This window comes from Copadichromis virginalis, linkage group LG2 (genome assembly GCF_057382275.1).
Source record: "Copadichromis virginalis isolate Kocher_CV1m ecotype Utaka linkage group LG2, C_Virginalis_male_GT1.1, whole genome shotgun sequence".
NCBI lineage: Eukaryota > Metazoa > Chordata > Actinopteri > Cichliformes > Cichlidae > Copadichromis > Copadichromis virginalis.
The window spans coordinates 11,092,137-11,107,563 of NC_140619.1; the positions used below are offsets into that span (position 1 = coordinate 11,092,137).

The following is a 15,427-nucleotide window of genomic DNA, read 5'->3' on the forward strand; positions in this document are numbered from 1 at the left end:
AGTGGCTACTGTTGGGTTTTGAAAAGAGACACGGATGTGAGCAACGCTTTCGGCCACGCTGACCTCGTTTTATTTTTGTCTGAATTTACAGAGATTTGCTTTAAGTCTCTCCTGATTTCTTTTCAGAGCAAACATTTTAAATTATTTTGGCAGGAAAAGTTAAAATTCCAGTCAGTGTAAACATCAATGATCTGTAGCTCAAAACCATGACGTGGAAGCTTAAGTCATATCTGTGTAAACCGATAAAGAGCCAGTCTGAAGTTTCCAGCAATAAACAATAAATATTTAGCTTTGGTTTTTGCAGACCAGTGTAATTAATACTGATTCATACATATTCACACATATATAAGAACAAAAGTTGCCAGAGAGCACATTTCAGGGATTGAGTGGCCAGACAATGGAGGCCGGACATTTCCACACCTTCTAAGCTTCACGACTGAGGCGATGATGGAAGCAGTGAGGTTCGCTGCCTCTGACAGGATGTGAAGTTTCCATCTGACTCATGAATTAAATCCAGCAGATTAATTGAGGCATCAGCCTGCATCTGATCTGCCTTCTAATTATTCTGTCAGGTCTAATCAATGAATTCTTCCTGGATCCAATCAGCTGTCGGCGGCACATGGAACACCGGCGTTATTCGCCTGGAACCAGAGTCAGGATTTATCCTCAGAACTGTTTCCAGCGCTGACAGATAAGCCGATGTAACAGAACCTGAAATCGCAAGATCAGAGGTTTCGTCACGTTAACACGCTCTGTAATTAAATCCTGAAGCTGCTACCTACTAATCGTGTATTTGTGCTGAAAGTTCAGACCTTCAGTGCCCAAAAAGTAAACTCTCCTTCCTAACCAGAGCCGCCGTTAATTTGCTTCGACTGATGGTTGATCAGGACTGAAACAGCTGCTGAGAATAATCCATGTGTGATTTAATGTGATAAATTCCCACGGCCCTCGCAGCTCAAAGAGCACGGAAAACCTGAAAGTAAATTTATATTATTAAAAACAATTAACACAAAGAAAAAACACCTAGAAATAAGGACTTCCATGGAGATTTATATCAAAAGACCTGACACATAAATTAATTTCAAGAAAATCAAACCCAAGCTCAGTCTTTCCAAACCAACATAAATACATAAAAATACAGCTGAGGTGGACTGAGGTAGAAGGTCGATCCATAATTATCTTTATCCAGATCCAAAATCATCATAACTCACTGAATTTTTACCAGGTTTTCTGAGTCGGGTGTTTTCAAATGCTGCACATTAAAATAGGAATAAACAACATGCTCACCCCATGTGGACAGTATCTGTGACAGTTATAATGTTAAATTGAATATTACAGTTCTAAATCCTGAGCAAGATGGTGACAAACGCATGTTTGACCAGTCAAAAACATTACAAAGCAAAGCGTCGTGAGGATGCCAGTGTCAGGCAGATGCTGCGGACAGTGACCCAGAAAAATGAAACCAGTCCTCAACTGGTTGGCAAGTGGTTGCCGGGTGAAACTGGTCGCACAGAGTGTGCTACACTGAAAACATCCTTTTGATTACTTTGGTCATTAGTAGATTCCCACAGGGAAGACCAGCTTGTCTGAAAACACGTTGAGCGGTAGTGAAACCTTCAAAGTAAAAGCATAATTTTTACATTGAAGACAAAGGGTTGCCTTTTCAGGCATCACATGTTTCACCGAAGCCCAGCGAGTATCTGGTGAATGTTTGCAGATGGCCACCTTTCCTGACTCACTGAAAAGGGAGTTTTCCTTACCACTGTCACCAAGTGCTTGCTCATAGGGGTTTATGTCATTGTTGGGGTCTTCTCTGTATTATTATATGGGCTTTATCTTACAGTATAAAGCACCTTGAGGCAGGGCTGTTCATATAACGATGTATATCGGATGACAATATAAAAACGTCTATCGTTTCCTATTATGCTATCGTTTGTTTCGTGGTGTCATAAAATAAACTGTTTACAGCAATATTTTTCATCGTTTTGATGGTCACTGTAGTGGCTATATTAATTAAAGTTCTCTCTTTCTCTTATATTTAATATAACCACACTATGGGCGGACAAGTGCCTGTTTTTACATGTTTTTGTTAGCAACGATAAAACGGTAAAACCATCGCGCGGCTCCGCTGTCCGCTTGTTTGTTTTCCACGTAAACCTTTCACAATAAAGGTCAAGATCCTGTTGAGACTTTTCAAAATAAACTGAATCACATGAAAGAGTATGCAGAGAGTTTACGGATGAGAAGCAAAAAACGAGCCGTCAGGTGCTAAAAAATAAACCTTTAGACTCAAACTTTAAGAGAAAATAGTGGCCGTTACAACTTAAGTCTAAAAATGTATCGTTTCATACATCAGTTAAAACACTCGAATCCAGGAAAAGGACGCCCAGCTGGAAAAACTAAACGCAAGTCGAGCTGCCCGAGATTCACAGAATTTACAGAAAATATTACATTTTTGTGATTTATATCGTTGTCAGGACGATAAATGTCTTATATCGGGATATGAGATTTTTGTCATATCGCACAGCCCTACCTTGAGGTGACTGTTGTTGTCGTTGTCAGTGTCTTCCATACAAACACACTCCAAACCACTTTGCAACCAGTTTCTCAGAGTCCATGACAACAACCTGTAGCAGCCACTCATCAACGAGTTGGAGAATGCTCATTTTTCCCTAGCAACCACAGGTTACCACGGGTCACGGGCCCATCTTCAGGCCTGCGTGACTGATTTCGTAGCAGCTCCCAGCAAACACTCACAACAGTTCAGGGAAGACAATTTTTTCCTTAATAGCTGATAGTTGTCAGGCAGTTACCACATGGTCTCTGAGGACTGTGTGACTGAGGACTTAATTACAGACACTGTGGGTAAATTTTTCCTACATTACGTCTATGTACAGGGACCAGCATAAAAAATTTCTCCTGATGTTTCTGTTTCTGCTGCAGTCCTTTTTTTCTGGTTCGGATGCAGACGTCTTCATTCTCAGTGGAGAGGAAGACATTATGTTCATGAACAGCTCCACGTGAAGTGTTTGGGTATTGCTGAATGTGACTTTACAGAAACTGCTTGTTGACCACAGCTGGCTCTATGTCAGATTCTTTCTTTTGACTTAGGTATCTAATAAAAAATATCAGCAACATCACACAGCTGCACAAAACTTTTATTCCCATCTCGCATTTTGCAGCTGCATCCTCATTGTTGCATCATTGTTCTTCTATTGACCCCGAGTATTTATGATGCTGTGCAGCGTTTGGTTCTGTTTTTACTTCATGTGACAGAAGGTTATCAGCAAGAGTGAAAGGGCAGGTTTACAAGATGGTAATGAGACCTGCTCTGATGGATGTTTTGGAGATGATGGAGGCTGGGCTGGAGATGTTAACATGCTCACTGGGAGTGAGCAGGATGGACAGGATTAGAAATGTGTCCATAAGAGGGACAGCTCAGGAAGAGTGGATATACTGGAGCTGCCTGGCAGGAAGAAAAGAGGAAGACCTCAGAGAAGATTCATGGATGCAATGAAGGAGGATGTGTGAAAGAGGAGGATGCTGGGATAGGAGGAGGTGGAGACAGATCATCCACTGTGGTGAAACCTGAAAGGAGCAGCTGAAAGAAGAAGAAGAGGAAGAGTTCTGCTTTTGGGTCCTCTCCACATTAAGCTTGAAACATTGACAGATTCCTTCATGAGTCCGGTTAAGAAATGCTGATGCGCAGTGAAAGTGGATTTGTACACGTGTCGGCGAGTCTGAACGTTTCTCAGGAAGCGCGATACAGCTCGGTACAAAAAGCTGGCAGGCTTTGCTGAAGCCTTCAAAGTGAGCCGTATTGTTTTGATGTGTTAAATCCTCTCGCTCTTACTGTCCCCCATTTTAATACAAAGCCTCGGGACTAAATTGCTTCGCAGGATCTCTGGAGGAACGTCAGTATTTATCCAGACAGATCCATCTCCACGGAGACGCTCTGCAGTCATCGGAACGCCGCCTCGTCTCCGCTTCAGGCGCAGCTTCTCCATCAAAAGAAATTAAACATTTTTACTTGTGAATTATTGATTGTGCTAACTGCAGAGCAGAAAACAATCAATTATCATTATGTGTGTTATGAAACCCAGAGGGACGCAGGAAACAATCCAAACGGATTTATGTTCTTGGCTCAACAGGAGCGTCAAAGTTTTCTGATGAAAATCTCTTTAACGCTGTTATTTAAGAGTGGAGCGTGCTGTAGGTGAGGGTACACTCACGTCGCTGTGTGTCTGCGCTGCACGGGGACATCATTAAGCGAAATCCTCAGATGTAATCCTGCTGCTGCGGGAGGCTGATGAAACTGTTGCTTTGTGGGTCGTGTGACAGTGAAGTTGATGAAGGGGTGAGAGTCGCTCTGTGCCTTCATCACACGGCCTTTGTTCTCTTTAAAGAGGAAAAACTGTGTTGGGCAACAGAAGGTGATGAAGAGCATCCAGCTCAGGGACACGCTCGCATCAGCCTCTGATAATAATGGAAATAATGAAGGTGATTAACACATTAAACCAAACAAGTGCAATAATTATTTAAAATTAAAACACGATGTGGTTCAGAAGTGTCTGCATGATTTTTGGCTCCGTGTGCCACTACATTTAGTTTGAAATTGTTATTTATTTATTTATGTATTTATTTATAATGTATGAATAACAGAGAATAAGCTGATATGATGTGCTTTCATTATTTCGGCAGGTGTCTGTGGGCGTTCGGTAAAAGCACATCAACACAATGCGCTCACTAAACTTCTTGGCTGTGAAAGTAAAAAAAGTTTCTATTCAAATTTAATTTATGCCTCAGGTCTTAAAAAGACATCATCAGAGTTTGGAGGATTTTGAATATTTTAAAGCTTTTAGAAGCCCAAACTTTTCATGTAGCATCTGCCACAGGAACACCAAGACGGACCGTTTCTTTGAAATATTTTCTCACGTTATAACAGATTTTAATCATGTGCTCAACAATTGGATCTCCGGACAGGTTTTACAGTTTTCGTCATACTTGCTTTGCTTAAATTCTTTCCTCATATCCGCAAAAACAATTATCGTCTGATTAGTTACGGCCGATGTGATGAGCTCTTTTAGGGTTCAAAGATAAAATAAATTTAAAAAATTGAAATGATTATTTCTTCTATAAAGGTAAAAAAGAATATCCAAAGTAACACCTTGCTAAAGTATGAATTAACTGTGATTAAACACAGTTTCACTGCCGTTCCCAGGCCAGATCACTGCTGGATCACAAAATCGCTTAAGTAGAAACTGTGTGACAAAGTAAAGCAGACTAAGAGATCTCAAAAAGCAGCACATCATGCCACACTCTAAAGAAACAGCTGAGAAACAAAGTCTCTGACATCTATCAGTCTGGAAAGGGTTACAGAGCCATTTCTAATGCTTTGGGTTTCCAGTGATCTACAGCGAGAGACATTATCCACACATGGAGAAAACCTGGAACGCGATGAAGCTCCCCAGGAGCAGCCGGTCTTATTCCAACTATTCCAAGAGCGCTCGACTCATCCAGGAGGTCAGAGAAGAACCCAGAACAACACTGAAGCACTGCAGGCCTCACTCAGCTCAGATAAGGTCAGAGGTCATGACTCCACCATGAGAAAGAGACAAAAATGGCCTCCATGGGAGAGTCCAAGGAAAAAAATCACTGCTGAGCAAGAAGATCACGAAGGCTCGTTTCACATCTGCCAAAAACATCTGGATGATCGCCGAGACTTCTGGGAAGATATTCTGTGGACTGACGAGACTGATGAGACCTGGAAGGTTTGAGTCCCGTTACATCTGCATCAAACTAACAGCATTTCATAGAAAGATGACGGCGACAGTCAGACATGGTGGTGGTAGTGTGATGGTCTGGGCTGCTCTGCCGCTTCAGGACGACTTAAATTCTGTCACAAATCTGAATAAATGCCAGTAACCATTACACCAAACCAAGCTATCATTACTGTAAACTTCACATGAAATTAGCCTGTTTATTTCTATGGGGATTTGCTCATGCTGCTGCTTCCTCTAGTGGACGTTAGAGGCACTGCAGTCACTAACCAGCAACATCCAGCACTGAGAGCTGAGGCTACTATCTGCCAGTGTTTAGAAAAAACAAAACAGGAAATAGTTTGGTGTTAGATTTGTTTGGAAATCTTGAGATTGATGTCGGTGTTTTAACAGCATGCCGCTGTGTGTTGAGATGCTCCAGAATAAATCAAAGCAGAAGAAGAAATGAAGCGGAATGAGAGGCAGAAGCAGTCGGCGGTGATGGGAGGAGGGAGGATTTGGAGCTGGTGTTTCTAACATTTCCTGCAGCAGTCTGTTTGTTTTCTGAATGAATCGGTTACAGGGTTCACCTGTCTTTAACGGATTTTGGCAGCGTTTCGCCTCCTGCTCCTGCTGGCTTGTTCGAAATTTGATTTGATGGAGAAATGATAGCGAGGGCTACAGAAGTAGAAAGAGGGATGGAGGTGAATGCAGAGGGAGGCGTGTGTGATGGAGAACAGCATGAGTCTCATCTCTGAGGTGGATGATGTTGATTTCACACCTGGATGTTTGTGCTCATCTCTGACTGTCTGAGCATCACAGACCTCCTCCTCCTCCTGCTCCTCTTCGTACCTCAGGGCCTCCCTCTGGTCCTCGGCTGCGACCTTACGAATCCTCCCTGACCCTGAGTCGCCTGTGAGCAGCGGCTGCTTTAATAAATTCATCAGGGTGAAGCTGACTCACTGAATTAAATCAGACGGAGGGAGAGCTGTGGCGCTGCGGGGCTGCTCTCTAATTCAACTGTTTGAATTTGGGTTTTGCATTTGCTAAGTTTAGCCTCTCTTCAGCCTCGTTCACATCTGCAGGGGGCAGTTTTTTTTCCGATGCCTCGTCAAACATCCGACCCTCCAGAGGTTCAACTGTCCAAATGTATCAGGGCGGAGTAGAAGGGGCAGGAGCATGGCAGAGCTCTCTGCTGGCCTTTTAATTCGCCCTCGTCATTGTTTCAGTCTGTGGAGACTGTGCGGCTCACTTTCTGACCTTTCATTTGTGGAGAAGGTTTCCTTTAGCTCGGCCTGACTCTGCAGAGAAAACAACAGAAACAAGCAGACTGAAGAGCTGAGTGACGAGAAGTTATTTCAGGCAGCTGGATGAACTGGACAGTGGCAGTGGCATAAAGCTCCAGCTCCCCTCACGCAGCGAGGTGAAGTAAAAATTTGATAAATCTGAAGGATAAGCAGCCCTGCTGCACTATTCTAACATGCCTTCAGATTTCAGGAGCAGCTGAACAGAAACTAACAAGATAATTATTGAAAATAAACCAATCAGCAATCATCAGGCAGAGAGAGTGAGGCTGCTTTAATTTTGAATAGCACAGCTATTCGTCTGTAGGCAGCAACTAGTCCACCAGATACCAAAAAGTAACCAAAAGGAACAGCAAATAAGCAATGATTCCAGTTTTTATTTTAACTGGTATGTCACATTTAGAGTTGTGGTCAGCATTTTGCATCCACTCATCAACAGCATGAATATCGTTTTAATTTGGGCTTTTAGTGAGCTCTTGGAATGGCTCTTTTTCCAGGGTGGAAGGATTATACAGCAGCATGTTTAATGATTTGAGAAAATACAAAAGAAATTCGTTTTTTTTTTTTTTAAGTCATTGATGATGAATGCTGTGCAATCACTCCACCCTGGAAAAAGAACCATTCAAACCTTAAAAACCCCAAATAATTTCCATGTTTCTCATGTGTTTAATGTGTTTACGGGGTCTCTGTGGTTCGTATTAGCTTTGCGTTGACCCAAGTCATAAAGAATTCGGGGAAAGGAGGAGTTGCACTTTTTACTTAAGTTGCTTTCAAAAGTTTCATTTCGTAGTTGTGGAAATACTTCTTTGTTATGACCACTCCAACTTTAACACACAAAATACTACCTACAGCAATACACAACCCAACGCATCTCTCAAATAAATGAAGGAGTCTCTGTATGTCAGCCTGTTTTTTGCCTTTGTAAAGCACTTGGTGACTTGCATTTCTGAAGACCACTGGAAGAGTGTTCACATTCAGGTCATTTCAATTATATTTTGATTTCATTATGCAGCCCTTTAGTGCAAAATGCAAAATTGTAAAATATTGATGGAAGGTTCCCACAGCTACAAAAAATTAGTCTGGAATATTCTTATAGATCAAGAAAATAAGACTGTTCTGATAGATTCAAGAAAGAGCTAGAATGTTCTCATAGATCTAAAAAAAAAAAAAAAAAGAGCCTAGAATGTTCTCAAAAAAGAACCTTGTAACATTCTCCTAGTAACAAAAAGAGCTAGATTGTTCTATTTAAGAAAGAGCCTAGAATGTTTTCATAGATTCAAAATGTCTGTTACTTGAAACACTGTGAAATCTGTTTATTAGTAAACCAACTAACAGAACAAATTGAATTTGTTGGTATTTGTCATGGTCGGCTGTGTGGCAGGCAGGCAGGAGTGGTGGACCCAAAATGCAGGATTCTCAGGACACGAGGTTTAAACAGAAAATGCAGCTTTATTGCTGGAGCAGAACATCAAGATAAAATAAAACTCACAAAAGCAAACAAAACTCTAAAAAGAGATGCAGGAGGACTGGAAATCCTAAACACGCAGCAAGTGAGGGTGAACAGACGTTAACGATGCGACACCGAGTAGGGGAAGACACAGACACTAAATACAAGAGGTGAACGGAGCAAAGAGGAAACAGCTGGGAGACACGGCTGACGTTGATTACACTGACGAGACAGGGAGAGCACAAAGCTGAACGCACTGACAAAGGGCACAGACCTACAAAATAAAACAGGAAGCACACGCCAGACAGAGACAGACTCGTAAACAGGCATAATGATGTCATGGACAAACAGAGGGACATACGGGCAGAGAAGACTAAGCACAGGCAACCTAAACCAAACATAAGGGCAAGATAACAAAACCTAAACCAGAAATAATCATCATCAACATCATCATCAGATAACTAAAGAATCAGAATATAATTGTAATCAAAACAGTATCACCAGAGAATAACTAATCCATAATGCAAAATAAACCAAAACATAAGAAACTCAAAATACTGGGTCGACCCGACCCAGGACCGTGACAGTATTAAGTTTTCCGGCATGAGTCCCCACACTATTAGCAAAATGAGTGAAAAACAAAATGGACCGAATAACTGGGAGGATCCGCTGAAATTCTTAAAACAAATATGAAAAATGTCTTGTTTTAGCTGCCTCAGCTAAGGTAGATCATTATCTGCAATGGGAGTACTTTTACTTCTGTATGTATTTCTTTTTTCTTGTTTTCATACTTTTTTAATTCGTAAAGGAATATTTTTAGTTTGTAGTTTTGATTCTCGTGCTAAAAATAAAGAATCTGAATACTTCCTCTGGGCATAGGAAAACAGAGCAGCAGTATGAAATATAAGTATGGCACTGATGAATGACAATAAAGGTCACTGCTCCATCTTGATGTGTCGCCGCTGTTGTGACCTCTCACTTCTGACTTTCTTGCTGCTGGATGACGGGAATCAGAGCTTTTATACTGTCCCAGAATCTCACCAGCAAACTGTTTCTGAATCACTGCATCTTTTCACTAACATGCTTTTTGAGTGCAGCTCTGTTGGGGAGCTCATTGCTTATCTAAATATCTGAGTGTAAGTCAAAGAGTTCGATGAACCAAAATGCATGAAGGGCTTGCACTGAGCTGTGCTTCTCTCTGTGCAGGTAAGATGTTTAAGTCTTTGGACCTGTCGCTCATCGTGGAGTTCATGCTGATGTTCTACAAAGACAAACCCATCGACTGGCTGCTGGACCACATCATGTGGGTCAAAGTGTGCAACCCTGAGAAGGATGCGGTGAGTGGATCCAACAGAAATCATCAAAAACAGAGGAGATCAATACTGAATGAAGGGTTTACCATGATATCTACTGTATATAACACAATATCAGCCAGAAAAACAAAAAAACTCATACTTTTAACCATTCTGTCAGCTGCCAAACCTCTCACATGTGCATCAGTATGATAACAGCAACACTTTGAAGTCTTTTCATCGATGAAGACTTCAGATTGTTATTGGCCCTGACAATTTTCCAACTTTCCGGAGCTTCATATGAGGCTGTTTTGTTTCTGAGTGGCACCTGTGTCACACTGTTAAGCACATCATGTGTTAGCGATCCGGTAGTGGGGCATATTGGTGGCGAACAAGTGACTGATGTGTTTTTGCTGCCTTTGTGTGATTTTCAGTCAGAATGTAAAATCAGCTTTGGCGTTACAAAGAGTGTGTGCAGTGTTTCAGCTCAGTCTCCTGGAAAAAAGTGAAAAAGTCACAGTTTGATTTGCTTCTGTCGATGGACACAAATTCCTGACTGAGAAACAGAACTTTGAACAAAGTGGCAACAGTTTATTTGAACTCAAAGCTGGTTTTCAAAACCGAAACCTTTCCAGTGGTAATTAATAACACAGTTAAAGTGTGAAATTCAAACTGTGCTCACATGAATTTTTGGAAATAAATGAATATATCCTGAGGAGGAGGAGGAGGGGTGTCAGTGGGATTAGTCAGAAGGCTTAGTTTTACTTTGTTTTCATTGGCTGATTACTTTTTACTAACGGGTTAAACATTATCTGGGTTAAAAAAAATACTCCTTCACAACAGTTAATGACGCTTTGTATTTTAGATTTCTCCTTTCTTTATGGTTTGTTTTGTTTTATTACAGTTTAGTTAACTTTTAGTTGTAATGTACTAAGGGCAAAGTTCAAACTAAAAGTGGTTAACGTCTCCTCAGTGAATACTGGAGCGTACCTGTTCCCTCGTTCCTTACTAACAGCAGGGTGAGTCGTGCTTCCAGCCTGAGAGTAAGCGGTTTAACGTGACAGCGTTCGTACTGCAGGGCTGCTGCACGGATGCTTTGTAGTTGAAGATTTGGGAGGATTGTGTGTTTGTAAATATCCCTGTTTGCATCTCCCCCCTCTCTGTCTTTCAGAAACACTGTGACAGGCAGAAAGCCAACCTGAGGATTCGCTTTAAGCCGTCGCTCTTCCAGCATGTCGGCACCCACTCGTCCCTGGCTGGAAAGATTCAGAAACTCAAGGTAATGACTGAGCATCTCTCTGAGCGCAGCTGTATTTATATCACGGCGGGAAATGTGCCGCTCTGTGAGCCTCGTGTTCCCGAAGAAACAAACACCTATTAGCAGCAGACACACGGAAACATCCATGAATATAAAAACTTATCAGGAACGTTTTTCCAGCTTGTCTTCCTGTTCCTCCCGTCACAAAACTGCTGTTATCTGCATAAACACAAATCCATATTAACTGCTTACCTTCAAAATAAAACCAGAACCTCACAAATGTGAAGCATAAATTCAGAAATTCCTCCATGAATCGTGACGTAGTTACTGCAGTCGTTCAGCAGCCTCACTTTAATACAGGAACATAACCAGAAAACAACCAGCTGGCAACCAGTCGAGCGTCCCAATGATTTCTTTTTGTCCTTTTTGCAGCATGGTTAACATCCTGATTTTGCTCTTATTCCCGAATCAACTCATAACTTTACTGGAATTGAGCTACAACCTAATTTCCAGCCCCATCCAAATTTCTTAAAATATTTATTTTCGAATAAAGGATTCGTCTCAAAAAGGACAGAAATAAGTCAATAAATCAAAACAAAACAATCGAATCCCGTTGTGCCTGCAGTCTGCTGCAGTCTGCTGCAGTGCACCAGCTGACCCTTTAAGAAGAGTTTGGCACAAACGTCCTGTGAATGTTGATCTTTGATTTGTTGTCACGTCTGTTTTGGGGAATCTCAGGTAGACTCAGTATTTAGTATTTTAGTATTTAGTATTTATTTATTTATTGTCATTGTCAAGAACAATGAAATTGCGTTTGGGGCTTCCATACAACCCCAAAAAAAGAAGAAAATAATAAATACCCCTTAAAACCCAAGTGTACATATTTAACCCAGTGTGACTCCAATGCAATAAGACAATCCTTAGCAATAATGTTCGTAGAAATTCAGACAAAGACCTGAGAAACATGACAAAATACAACAATGCAACCCATTCAATATTATTGTACTGTGAGATATGATATCAGATATAATAGTTATCTATTTAAGACTCACAGCCACGCTGTGGAGCTGGTGGACAAATGGTGCTTATTTCATCTGTTTCCAAGGGGCAGGCGACATCTTTCAGTCGTGTTTTAGTTAAAGATTCTTTATAATTTAAGCTATAATGAGGCAGCGTGGCCACCCGTGGTGTCATTTCAGATTATTTTAGAGATTATTCTTCTGTTCTAAAGCTCAGCTCTGACCCGGACGGCCTCAGTGTGAGTTTCCTGAGCTTGAAGCGGGGTGAGGTTCAGTCCGAGTTCAGTCCAGCGTCTCTGGAGAGATGAAGATTGAAAGCCTCTGCAGTCGTTCGCAGCTTCGCTTCCTGCCAGCAGCTCGGCCCGAGCGCCTCCGTTTAATGCCTCTGATTACTGTGTTAAGCGCGGTGGATATTAGCCCGCTGACTGGTGCTGCAATCTGCTCTAATCAATTGGATATCGATCCGGCCGCCCCGTCCCAGAGCCTCCTCGCTGTGGGGATTGAAGCGCAGAGGCCGGCTGCATGGGGCCGTGTAACTATGGAGGCTAACTCCGCTATTACCCTCCAGCCTGAACTGTTCACCACTTCAGAGAGAAAATCATCCCAGAGTTTTAAAATTAAAGTCATAATGGGAGGAATTGAAGTGGACGTCGGATTTATTCGACTGTAGAGTCATGTAATTAAGAGGGAAAATTAAGTCTGGAGACTTGTTCATGGACGGAGTGAAAATAACAAAACTGATTCAGAGTTTTATTTCTCCAAAGTCATTAAATGTCTTGAGTTAACCCCTGACCTCTGCTTGCAGAGACTTTAACACTCAGCTGTAACGGTGTTTGAGTTTGCTGGTTTGCTGTATAAGGACTCATCACTGAACAAATATCTGTTCACTGACTGTCAGCGAGAACGACTGAATTATTTCTAAGGCCAAACCGTTCCTTTAACCGGAGTTTAAACTCATAATCATCCTCTTTTCATCCCCTCAGTTTTATCTTCAGACACTTCTTTTAGTCTGGAGCTCCACCCGAGCAGCTTTGCATGATTCACAGTTCAGAATCATCCTTCTGTATCTCACACCAGACTTGCTGCAGCTCCTCACTGTCTGAAACAAACTGGTTTAGCTCCACCCCTTTAAGGAGATCTTCGTCTGATTGGTTACCCTCACACACAGCCAGAAAAAAATTGCTGAAGCTGAGCATTTAAAGCACAGTAAAGCCTGACCTCTGACCTCATTATTATAAACTTTGTCCGTGTTTAATGTGAACATCTTCTGCTAGAACAGCAGATCTATGACAGGAAGTACTGAGAAGCAGAGCGGGTCCACTTTAAGATCTGAAAATAGGAGCTTCTTATAAGAGAGTCTCAGACATCACCAATCACTTGCTCTTTTAAAACCTGATATGATGCTGAGCTGCAAAAGTTTATAAAAGGGAAAAGCTTCAGATTTGAGTTTCTCTTTTATTATTTGTTCACAAACAACAGAAACGTTATAAAATCCTCCTGACAGAAATGTGACAGGTAGGGTCAGAAAGGCAGAGCTCAGACAGAAAACCTCAAATCAAGCAGAATAAACGATAAAAATATTCTGACAGAACATTCAGCGGATGAACAAAGCCAAAACATTTCGCACATCACAAACAGCAAACTGAATGGGATGTGTTTTAACATCTGTACTCTACAATGTCTGAGAGAACCAAGTTTCATAAACAGGACCACAACAAGACAAAGTCACACAACTGTTACACAAATGCATCAGCCTCTGGAGGTGAAACCAGTGATGAAGCACCAAAAGCTGCAGTTCCTCTAACGTCCAACAGAGATTCCAGCAGCGAGTCAGTCCCCATAGACTCCCAAGTTAAAACTTTACAGCAGAATCAGAATCAGAATACTTTATTGATCCCTGGGGGAAATTATTTTTTGTTACAGTGCTCCATTTTAAACCAACATTAAGACAAGACAGACAATACACTAACTAAGAATAGTACAATATATACATATATATACATACATACATACATAAGTCACTCATAAATAAATAGTTGGAACATGTTAACATGTTAACACCCTAAAACACAAACTAAGTTGGGGTCTGTGATAATTTAACTCTTCCACACACCACAGGTGTGAGTTTAATTATAACTCACCACTTTAAATTGTATTAAGCCTTATTTTGTTAGGGGCGTGGCCTCTGTTGGCGGCTGTAGCTGCTAGCTGTCTGCTAGCTTATACCTCAGCTAATCGTTGCCCCTGAACTTGGCGTCTGTTTGTGCTGTTGGAGCCTTTTAAAAAAAAAAACATTATCTGACCAATATGGATGCTGTGAGGTTATTGTAGTAACAGACTGTCCGAGAAGTCTACGCTCCAGTTTTAGGATTTTATTTGGATGCTACTGACTGCTAATTAGCTAATTAGAAATATGTGACTGTGGATGTGGAGAGCTTCCTAACCAGGTTAGCTGGATTAGCTGATAGCTTAGCACCACTTCTGGTTCTACAAACTCAACATGGTGGTGGTAAAAACGGTGACATTGAGGTATGATCGACAAAGTACTGAGTGACATTACAGTGGTTACTGTGGCAGCTAAGGATGAAGGACCTGGACAACGCCAATGCTCCCCTGCAGGTAACATTAAAAAAGCAGATCACACCTGTTCCAGCTTTGTGAAGGTGACCAGCAGGATTTACAAAGTTGTGCAAACCTGAGGAGCAGTTGCTCTGCCTGCCTGTTCCTCATTACTGATCCCGACAGGCAGTAGCGGTTTTTGATACGGGCGGCATCACGGGCATCGGCAAAAAAAACACGCTCATACTCATGCGGCCCCAAGTCATGCCAGCGCATAGTGGGAATGGCATAAGCACCGATCGGTTTTCTATCGCCCATTTGCTGGGAGTAAGGGCGCCCTCCGTTTGCGACGTGCGCCGGCTGCTTGCGCAGTGTTGGGGAGTAACGGAACACACGTACCGCCGTTACAAAATACAAAATATGAGTAACTGTATTCCATTACAGTTACTTTGTTGAAATAAATGGATTACACAGCGGTATTTTCCTGTTTCGTATTGTCAGGGGTCAGGACTGTTTGGGTTTTGCTTGTGCTGTTGTTTTGTTGTTCCAGGCAGCAGCGTTACGGTTGCCATGGTTACAGGGTGACGCTCTCTCTCTGTGTTTCCTGGGTGAGAGAGCGCCTTTTTATTGTTGTTGTTGTTGTGCTAAGCTAATAGGCAGAATGCTACAGGCATAGCCCTAAAGAACGTAGCCTCATGGGCAGTGTAGTCCGTGCTGCAGGGAGAATGGACCGCCATACCCGTTATGTGTCTGTGAGCGTGAGGAGGGAGAAAAGTGGAAAAGTACAAG

General features: G+C 41.9%; 1 protein-coding gene and 1 long non-coding RNA gene across 2 annotated transcripts in view; one reads left to right on the plus strand and one right to left on the minus strand.

The window, feature by feature from the left end:
• Window positions 1-15,427, plus strand: part of mgat4b (alpha-1,3-mannosyl-glycoprotein 4-beta-N-acetylglucosaminyltransferase B) — a 118,315-nt gene that overhangs the window by 87,539 nt on the left and 15,349 nt on the right. The window contains exons 9-10 of the mRNA XM_085471192.1: window positions 9,717-9,847; window positions 10,974-11,081. Of these exons, the coding sequence (XP_085327318.1) occupies window positions 9,717-9,847; window positions 10,974-11,081 (239 nt within the window). The remainder of the gene's footprint in view (window positions 1-9,716; window positions 9,848-10,973; window positions 11,082-15,427) is intronic.
• On the minus strand, window positions 63-2,637 carry LOC146717031 (uncharacterized). The gene is made up of 3 exons (XR_014922640.1): window positions 2,534-2,637; window positions 813-973; window positions 63-711 (listed from the first exon to the last, which is right to left on the minus strand). It is a non-coding gene; the product is annotated as an uncharacterized LOC146717031 (long non-coding RNA).